The 10,636-nt window shown below is 41.0% G+C and overlaps 1 protein-coding gene and 1 non-coding gene across 4 annotated transcripts in view; one reads left to right on the forward strand and one right to left on the reverse strand.

Moving 5' to 3' along the window:
• Positions 1–609: 609 nt before the first annotated feature.
• LOC112063668 (U6 spliceosomal RNA) lies at positions 610–714 on the reverse strand. The gene has a single exon (XR_002891110.1). It is a non-coding gene; the product is annotated as a U6 spliceosomal RNA (small nuclear RNA).
• Positions 715–8,445: 7,731 nt separating this feature from the next.
• Positions 8,446–10,636, forward strand: part of QPCT (glutaminyl-peptide cyclotransferase) — a 28,881-nt gene continuing 26,690 nt past the window's right edge. For 2 of the 3 annotated variants that reach the window (XM_028497104.2, XM_028497105.2), the window contains exon 1: positions 8,446–8,737. In XM_028497104.2, coding sequence (XP_028352905.1) covers positions 8,618–8,737 — 120 coding nt within the window. In that variant the 5' untranslated portion in view covers positions 8,446–8,617. The remainder of the gene's footprint in view (positions 8,738–10,636) is intronic. The other variant, XM_007103378.3, reaches the window with a different exon arrangement.

A 10,636-nucleotide genomic window follows, 5' to 3' on the forward strand; every position in this document is an offset into this window, starting at 1 on the left:
GGTCTCAGCCCTGCTAGAATCACCTGGGGAGTTTTAAAGAAACTTGATGTCTGCACCACAGATCAGGCTAATCATATCAGAATCTCTAAGGGGTGACACCCAGGCATTTATTTATTTATTTATTTATTTATTTGTAGACAGTCTTTTATCTTTATTTTGTATTTCATGGTGTAAAACCAGTGAATATAACTAAAGTGTTACTGGACTGGATGAAAAGAAACTGGTTATTAGGCAAGAACAGGGGTTGTAGTTACCCATGACTACTTTTAGCTATGCAGATTAATATATTCTGCAGGTTTACAGCTCAGCACCTTCACCTTTTTTCACTGGTATTTCATGTAAGGCTTCAACCACTGTAATTTTTGCTGATGCCGAAGCTTGTCCTTGGGAATTGGATGCATGGCACTCATATTCTCTGGCATCTTCCTTACTAAGAGGAGATACCAGCACCCAGCCAGTTACTTCATGCTTTTCTGGGCCACCCCGGGTCTGAATGGCCAGGTTGCCTCGGTCACCAGGCAAGAGTTCTGCTCTTTGAACTCCATAGTGACCCCTTTTAACCTTGTTCCAGATGAGGACAGGGCTTGGGATTCCGATGACCTCGCAGCTAAAAATATGGAACACCACGAATTTGCATGTCATCCTTGCACAGGGGCCATGCTAATCTTCTCTGTATTGCTCCAATTTTAGTATATGTGCTGCCGAAGCGAGCACCAGTCATCTTCACTTAAAAAAAAAAAAGCTTTTTAGATGATTACAATATGCAGTTAAAGTTAAAACCATTGGCTTAATGTTTTAGTTCTCCTGGGTAAAATAGCCTTAACACAGGAGTTATCAAATGTTTTACTCCTTTACATCAGTAACAGTTATTGAGGGCCTGTAATAGCTTTTGTTTACATGGATTATGTCTATTAATATTTATTGTATTGAAAATTAAAACAGGCATTTTATAAATATTTAATTATGGATTTATTTTAAAACAACAAAAGCATTACAAGTTAATAACACATTTTTATGAAAAAAATTGTTACGCTTTCTAAAACAAAAAGGATTTCATGGGAAGATTGGCATTTTTTAACATTTAAAAAATGTTACTGGGCTTCCCTGGTGGCGCAGTGGTTGCGAGTCCGCCTGCCGATGCAGGGGACACGGGTTCGTGCCCCGGTCCGGGAGGGTCCCATATGCCGCGGAGCGTCTGGGCCCGTGGGCCATGGCCTCTGGGCCTGCGCACCCGGAGCCTGTGCTCCGCAACGGGAGAGGCCACAACGGTGAGAGGCCCGCGTACCGCAAAAAAAAAATGTTACTGACTTATTAGAAAACAACTGGATTTGTTTATGCATTCAATCTGCTATGACATGTTATTTTGGTTGAAGTATATGAAGAAAATGCAGCCTCACATGGACATGTAGTAGGAAAAGGAAGGAGTATTTTAATCGCCTCTTCAAATAATTATGGATAATCTTTTTTGTTATTAAAACAAAACATGAGGGCTTCCCTGGTGGCGCAGTGGTTGAGAATCCGCCTGCCGATGCAGAGGACATGGTTCGTGCCCCGGTCCAGGAAGATCCCACATGCCGCGGAGCGGCTGGGCCCGTGAGCCATGGCCCCTGAGCCTGCGCGTCCGGAGCCTGTGCTCTGCAACGGGAGAGGCCACAACAGTGAGAGGCCCACGTACCGCAAAAAAAACCCAAAAACAAACAAACAAACAAAACATGACAAATAATAATGTCATAAAAGTTAGTTGTAATGCAGAATCTGAAACTGTATTAATAAACATTTTACTCCATTATATTAAAATCCATTGGTCTCTCATACTTTGAATGGACCTTTTCTCTGTGATTGGGCATGGAGCATTTGGAAAACATTTGTTCACTGAGTTATACAGATATTCCAAATGTTGAACACTTTATTATAAATTATTTTAAAAATCACATTTGTTAAAATAACTGACTTTGTCAGAAAAGTTGTTACGTGTCAGGAAACTGTCAAGCTTATGGTAGCAGATACAAGTTTTCCAAAATACCAGTTTTCACTTGAAAGATGCAGTTTTATCACTGACAACAAATACTGTCAGTTATTGTCCATGAAGGCCTAGGCACACTTTATTCATTTTCAAACAAATGTCTTCCAAATAGCCAAGTCTGAATAATCAGGATATCAGTCAATTATTCTTCCAAGTAAAAATAGAATTTTATGAAGAAAGCAGGTAGCTTATCTAACATCTCAAACAATTGTACACGTGCTTTTCCTTGAGACAATATTTGTCTTTCAGTATGTAGCATCTGCTAGAAGTACTTTATTTGTATCTCCCATTTTGTTGTGTGGATTATTAAAAGATTCATTATCTCAACCTCTGCTTCCGGTCAAGATGGAGTAACAGACTGGATTTATCATCTTATCTTCAAATATACATATCAAACAGTGATGCTCAAATATTGGAAAACAGACATCACAAGAGAGTCATAAAAGAAGGAAAACAAATGAGATGAGCTGGATGCTTTCCCCATCTTGCTGTCTTGAGAGATTTCCCAGGTTGGAGGAATCCAAAGAGAGCTGGGTGGTCTCTATTAGATGAAAAGACAGAATTGAGAACTTGGGAAGGTCACGTGGCTAGAATTTGCAGAGTATGGGAGGAGAGAGAGGGAGCTTCCAGGAGAGAGCACTTCAGGGATCAGTAAAGGTTTCTCCATAAGTCTTCAGCTGAGTTCAGATCAGCACATGCATGTGAGGAAACTACTCAAGGAGGGGGAAAGATCTACTGAAAAGGAGCAAGCATAACAAGCCCAAGAGCACAGATAAGGTTAGGAGTATTTTGTGTTTCCACCAGTCAGAGTGGAAAAGCCTCAAAATACCAGGGCAAAAGTAGAATATCCAGAGAGTATCACTTCTGTAAAGTGTCACATTATACCAGGATTACAGGATGCTCTGCTCCAGTCTGAGAAAACTGGAAAGCAAGCCTCCAGAGGACCAAACTATTTCCAACTCAACTGTGTCTCAGAACAAAGATCAAGAATATTTAAAAGATGAAAATATGCCCAGCACCTCCCCAAAATTAAAATTCACGTCTGGTATCTAATAAAAAAATTACCAGGCATGCAAGGAAATAGGAACCCATAATGAGGAGAAAAACCAATCAATAGAAATAGACACGGAGATGACACAGATGATAAACTGGCAGACAAGGATATTAAAACAGTTGTCATAACTATATCCCATGTGTTTGAGAAGGAAGAGGAAAGGTTGAGCAGGTTAGGGAGAGATATGGACGATATAAAGAAAATCTAAATCAAAAATCCAGAGAAAGAAAAAAGCACGTCTGGGATGAAGAGTACATTGAATGGAATTAACAACGGTGACAACAAAGATTAGGCACTGCAAAAGAAAATATTAGTAAACTGGAAGACACAGGAATAGAAACAATCCAAAGAAATAGACAAAGAGAAAACAGGAAAAATAAACAGAGCATTGGTGAACTGTTGAAAAGCTTCACACAACTTAATATGTGTGTAATTGGAGTCCCCAAAGCAGGAGGGGAAATAAAAATACTTGAAGAAATAATGGCTAAAAATTTTCCAAATTTGATGAAAACTTAAAACCCACTGATCCAAGAAATTCTATGAACCCCAAGCACAAGAACATAAAGAAAATTCCACCAAGGCATGTCATAATCAAATTGTTTAAAAGCTGGGATAAAGAGAAAATCTTAAGACAGAGGCATGTTACATGCAGAGGAACAAAGATTAGGATGACAGCTGATTTCTCATCAGAAACAAAGCAAGCAAGAAGACACTGGAGCAACATCTTTAAAGTACTGAAAGAAAAAAATCTGTCAACATAGAATTCCATGCTGAGAAAAAATATCTTTCAAAAACAAAGGCAAAATAAAAAATTTATTTTCAGCATACATAAATCACCACCTGCACTACAAGAAATGTTAAAGGACATACTTTATGCAGAAGGAAAATGATATCAGATGAACATATGCATCTACACAAAGGAAGGAAAAAAGAAGACTTAAAAAACCCCTTATTTTAACAATCTCTTTGAAAGATAATTTTTTTATGCAAAGATAATAATAATGTATGGTGGGGTTAATAACATATTTATAAGTAAATATCTAAATACCATATTTAGAAGTAAAATATCTGACAACAATAGCACAAAAACTAAGAGGGGAAATAGAAGTAAACTATTTTAACATTCTTGTACTATACACTAAATGATACAATAATTCTTGATGGTGTATAGTGACACATTAAAGATGTATACTATAAATCCTAAAACAACTACTAACAACAAAACAGAGGTATAGCTTACAAGCTAACAAAGGAGATAAAGTAGAATAGTAAACAACAATCAGTTAATCCAAGATAAATGAGAAAAAGTGGTAAAAACAAAGAACAGGTGGGACAAATAGAATACAAACAGCAGAGTGGTACATTTAAACTTGGCCATATCAATAACCACAGTAAGCATAAATAGTCTAAATACCCCATATAAAAGCCAGAGATTTTCCAATTGGATAAAAAAAACAAGACCTAACTGTATGCTACTTATAAGAAGCCTACTTTATTTGTAAAGAAGAAAATAGTTTAAAAGTAAAAAGGATTGAAAACGATACGCCATGCTAATGCTGATCAAAAGAAAGTTGTAGTGGCTATATTAATATTAGGAAAAAAGTAGATTTCAGAGCAAAGAATTGTTACCAAATAAAAATGGGTCATTTCACAATGACGAAGGGGTCAATTTGTCAAAAGGACGTTGCAATCCTAAATATTTAGGCACTTAATAAGAAAGTTTAGAAATACATGATATAAAAATTAATGGAACTGAAAGAAGTAGGCAAATCCACAATTATAGTTAGAGACTTCAACACCACTCTCTTAGTAATATATAGAACAAGTAGACAGAAAATCAGATATTGTATGGAAGATTTGGGGAACATGATCAGCTACCTTGACCTAACTGATATTTATACAATGCTCTATCCAATAACAGCAGAATACACATTCTTTTCATGTCAGAAGGAACATTTACCAAGACGGATCATATTCTGGGCTATAAAACAATTCTCAAAAGTTTTTAAAGGATTCATCCATACCAGGTCCACTCTCTGACCACGATGGAATTAAATTTGAAATCAATAGCAAGAAGATATAAGGGAAATCCTCAACTATTTGGAAACTAAATAACATAATCTAAATAACCCATGGGTAAAGATGGATATGAGTAAAGATAGATATGCTCATTCTCTTGATTGTGATGATGGTTTCATGGGTGTAAACATATGTTAAAACTCATCAGATTGTATACCTTAAATATGCACAGTTTAACATATTCTAATTGTCTCAAAAAAGCTGTTAAAAAAAAGACGTGCTCAAAGGTTGAGATTTAATAATAACCACAATTTTTATTTCTTCATCAATGATATTGTTAAGTGAGACTGGCTCTTTTCTTTTGCCTATCTCCTTTTTCTTTTTCTTTTTTTTACTGTGCAGGGCAGTGAAGTAGGTTTTTGTTTTTTTTTTAAATAGTACAATTTTGTGTTCTGTCTTGATAAGTGCTAAGGTGCCAGAAGTTTTACCCACTATTGCTTTAGCAACATCAGTGCAAAGTTAATACAGTAAAAAAGTAAAACTTGCTTTTGTATTATTGTAAAAATTGATTTGACCTTGTAGACATCCAGAAGGGTCTTTGGGAATCCCCAGGGGTCAATGGATCACATTTTGAGAACTACTGTTTTAATACAACTTTCTGGTTATTACTGCTTTAGTCCAATAGTGTCTCTTTAAAGGTAAGACTAGGTATATGAAAATCCTGCCACCAAAACTGCATGGGTAAGACCTTTATTAGCAGTTGAGTCCTTAATGTGCTTCAAATCACAGTAAAGAATCTATACCATAATAAAGATGATAACCATTCCACTTGTGACTAGTGCTATCACTGCATACACAAATAATTTTCTTCCATGATGAAAAATGGGGCCAGTGGTTATTTAGTTAAATGTAATAGTCATGGGTTATCTTCCATATAAAGAGTCTGAAGACAGAAAAAGTTGTAGTAGGGAAAAAAATAGCAGATAGAAGGCATTTCTGAAAGTCTCCAGAGTGAAGGAGGAGAGAAAAGAAGAATGAATGAAGAAAAGGGGAAGGGTATATTTAGGGTATAAGGCTTAAGAAAAGATAAAAATAAAGAAGGAAGGGACACATAAATAGAGAATTGTATTGGATTTGTAGATTTATGGAAAGTTGTCAGAGAACCCCGCATGTGTAAAAAACAATTTACGAAAATCAGTTTCACATACTATGCAAAATGTTTTAGATGTATGGGATACATCACACGGATGCATGAGTGGTGGATACAGAGATGTACTGTTCGTATTCCCTTCAGTGAAGGACTCTGCTCCAGCCGTTGGAGTGTCGCTGGCAGACAGCCTCTAGCTGTCAGCTCCTTTGGCTGCAGAGAACTGCTTATAGGAAGTCACTGAGGTGAGGGTACAAAGCTTCAGCCATTTGGGGTCACTGTGGGACAGCTCTGACAGGTGCTTTCAGCTCCAGGGCTCTCCATGGGGCTGGGTGATGCTGTGGAGGAGGAGACTGCTTCCCTGCTGACTCTTCCCTCTTGACCTGTCTGGTTCCTCCCTCTCCCTCCCACGGGGGTTTGTCCCAAGGGTACTCCCTAATACACATCCTGAATGCTAAGCTCTGTTTCAGAGTCTACTTCCTATAGATCTCAAACTGCAACAGCATCTTACTGACTTAAATATCATCAAAATTGGAGAAGATTGGGGAACTGTAGGCAATGGAAACTAATTATCAAAATTATGTGTTAACCTTTTAACTCAAGCATTTCTGTATTTCTCATTTTGAATTGCTTATACTTAGCATACTATCTTTAACATTTTGTTTCGTGTAGGTTTGCTATTTCCACCTTCCCTTTCTTATAGAAATCACACTGTGGAAAGATAAAAATCTAATAGGATAAGAAAAACATTTATGCTGTTTCTTACCCAGCCACTCAGGAAACCCACAATTTCAAGGTTGGCCTAAGCAGCAAAAGAGGAAAAATATATTGGAAGATGTGATAGTGGTTTTGTTCTGAATACATACCAATGGAAAATTCTGAGGTGGTCCGATTATCAGAACTGACCATGGATGTACTAAAGAAGCTATTTAATTTTGTTTGAGCCGGAAGATTTGAATTGTTACTCCAAATTCTTAGACATGAATAGGACTAGCAATTTTGAACATCAGGGAAGCGTGTATTTCCATCCTGTCTTCCTCCATAGCTCCAGAGGAGGGCAGACAGTATTCTCAGGTCAGGTCAGCCCTCTCCCTTTTTAAATTTACTCTTATAGCCAAGCCTAAGAATATAGAGTGGGTGAGCCTTCAGGCTGACTGCATTACCTTCAGACTTTTGCTGTCTGGCAGACAGGTCTGTTTCAGTGTCCTTGTTTTTTTTCGGGGATCTATATGTTACTAGATGACTCATGGCAAGCCACACCCTGATCCTTAGTTTGGAAGAAAAAGAGGATGGTGAAGTAATTGTCCAGTAATTAGACTAGAAAGGTACAGACCAAACTGAGATAACGTTTTGTTTCTAGTATTATCTTGATAACAGTGATCTTTTTTTTTTAACATCTTTATTGGAGTATAATTGCTTTACAATGGTGTGTTAGTTTCTGCTTTACAACAAAGTGAATCAGCTATACATATACATATGTTCCCATATCTCTTCCCTCTTGCATCTCCCTCCCTCCCACCCTCCCTATCCCACCCTTCTAGGTGGTCACAAAGCACCCGAGCTGATCTCCCTGTGCCATGCGGTAACAGTGATCTTTGATGTTACATAGTAAATACAGTTGTATTTAGCTTTGCCTTTGGGGGGCATGGATTCCACTGTGAACATTTTAGATCTCATGTAGATCAGATAGTTACTTCAACCATACTTCTCAGCTTGGGAGTATGATAGTCTGTCTCCTATAAGGCAAGGTAACTATCTGTGAGAAAAAAAGAGAAAAGATATGATGGACTGTTATAGAGGAAATATTTTGAGCGTTCCAGTTCAGGCTTTGTTTGCTCATCTGTTAAATGGGATTAATACATACCTCACACGGTTAGGAAGGGTAAATATGGGAACATAGGAAAAGCACCTAGGACAGTGGCTGGTACAGAAGTATCCGGTAAATATCGATCCCTGGCCACCCCTTCTTAATGAGCTGTAGGAAGAGAATTCTTAACCTCACAGGGTTTGGAGAACTCTCCCTCCCCTTTCTATTCCCAGTCATGGCAGTGGAGATCATAAAAAGGCTTCTTCCATGTCTCTTCCCTCCTTCCTTTCTTCTTCTCCTAGACAAGGAAGTGGCCGTCTCTGTTCCCATGGATTCGGAAGCTTGTGCCTCTCAGGACAGCCCACACCCCGGGTTGCTAAGGTGGTGGGTGGTGGAGGAGAGCTGCGGCTTCGGCCTGCGCAGCGCAGTGGGGCGGCGACCCGGAGGCGATGGGGAGGCGGGCGCAGTCGACCCAAGGGTGGAGAAGGGGGAAGGCGAAGGACGCGCGTTCCCGGGCTCGTGACCGCCGGCGGCTCGGGGAACCGGCGCCCAGAGAGCCCAGGAGAGATGGCAGGCGGCGGGAACCTGCGCGTCGTGGACACCCTCCGCCTGCTGCTGCTGGTGGCCGCCCTGCCCCTGGTGTCCCGGGGGGTCAGTCGGGGAGCGGCAAACTGGACCCAGGAGAAGGTGAGGGGCTGCTGCTGGGCGATTGTACCTGGGAGGCTCTTGCGGGTGCGGGGACTCAAGAGTCCCGTGACCCCCACCTAGGTAGGATGGGAGGCGGGGCAGAGCCGAGGTCCCCGGCCCCTGCGCCCCGAGGAGTCGGGGCTCTGCGTCCTCGCTGGCCGCGGGGCTGCTTTGGAGATGCCACGGGAGCTGGGTGATGTCACCGGCCTCCGCTCGGCTGCGGTCGGATGCGGGTACTGATAGGCACAGGAAGTGTGACTCGCCTGCGGTGGCGGAGCCGGGAGGTGAGGGTGCATCGCCGCGCCGCCGCCCGCTCGGGACACGCGAGGCCAGCGGTCTCTGCGCTCCCGGCCGCCGGGGTGCTGGGCGCGTCTGGCGGTGTGCCCACCGCTCCCTCGCCGCGGCATCCAAGGAAGCCCTCCCGACGTTGAGGTTTCCATGCAGTCTCAGCACGGTCCTGTGTCACTGTCAGTCTGTTTTAGATTTTTAAGCGGATCAGCTCCGAACGAAGGAGCTTAACTGGAGACATGCTTTACTTTAAATATATATATTTATTTATTTCTAAAAAGGCAGTAAAATGCAATTGTCAGAGAAATGTATAGAGTTGGAGATTTCACATAAGGAACTTAGGATAAAGTGATTGGCAAGTTCCCTTTGTGTGAAGTATACAGGTTCACAATTATTGCCCTTTCTTGTGTAACAGTTTTGAAATCCTGAAATTGCTAGGGACTTAAGCAAAGGTTAATGGTATTGGAGTAAATGGTATACTTTTAAAGATACTAAGAAAAGCAGCAACGTAAAGGGGTATAAACTTTGACAGTGTTGTTGAACAGATCTTTTAAATACTTACAGTCTGCCAGTATTGAGTCACAGCTTGGAAATACAGGACGTAAGGTGAATGCATAGGCCCTCTCATGGTCCACATGCCCCTCCCACTCAGCCACAGGCGATGTGTATGAATAGCCCACTTCAGCCCTCTGGGTGATACAGCTTCACCATTCAAGAGCCACAACATGCCCCACTTACACATGGACACCACTAGCCATAGGGAACCTGGGGAGGATGAGGGTAGTCAACCCAAGAATAACTTCATTATAAGAAAAGCTTCCTTTGCTGTGCAGAAGCTTTTAAGTTTAATTGGGTTCCATTTGTTTATTTTTGTTTTTATTTCCATCCCTATGGAGAACAGTATGGAGGTTCCTTAAAAAACTACAAATAGAACTACCATATGACCCAGCAATCCCACCACTGGGCACATACCCTGAGAAAAACCATAATTCAAAAAGAGTCATGGCCAGTCTGGGAGGATCCAACATGCTGCGGAGCAGCTGGGCCCGTGAGCCGTGGCCACTGGGCCTGCACGTCTGGAGCCTGTGCTCTGCGGGGGGAGAGGCCACAACAGTGAGAGGCCTGCATACCACAAAAAAAGAAAAAAAAAAAAAGAGTCATGTACCACAATGTTCATTGCAGCACTGTTTACAATAGCCAGGACATGAAAGCCACCTAAGTGTCCATCGACAGATGAATGGATAAAGAAGATGCGGCACATATACACAATGGAATATTACTCAGCCATAAAAAGGAACGAAATTGAGTTTTTTTTAGTGAGGTGGATGGACCTAGAGTCTGTCATACAGAGTGAAGTAAGTCAGAAAGAGAAAAACAAATACTGTATGCTAACGCATATATATGGATCTAAAAAAAAAAGGTACTGTTGAACCTAGTGGCAGGGCAGGAATAAAGACGCAGACGTAGAGAATGGACTTGAAGACATGGGGTGGGGGCGTGGAGGGGGGAAGCTGGGGCGAGTAGCATCGACATATATACACTACCTAATGTAAAACAGTTAGCTAGTGGGAAGCAGCCGCCTAGCACAGGGAGATCAGCTCGGTGCTTTGC

Source organism: Physeter macrocephalus, chromosome 12 (genome assembly GCF_002837175.3).
Source record: "Physeter macrocephalus isolate SW-GA chromosome 12, ASM283717v5, whole genome shotgun sequence".
NCBI lineage: Eukaryota > Metazoa > Chordata > Mammalia > Artiodactyla > Physeteridae > Physeter > Physeter macrocephalus.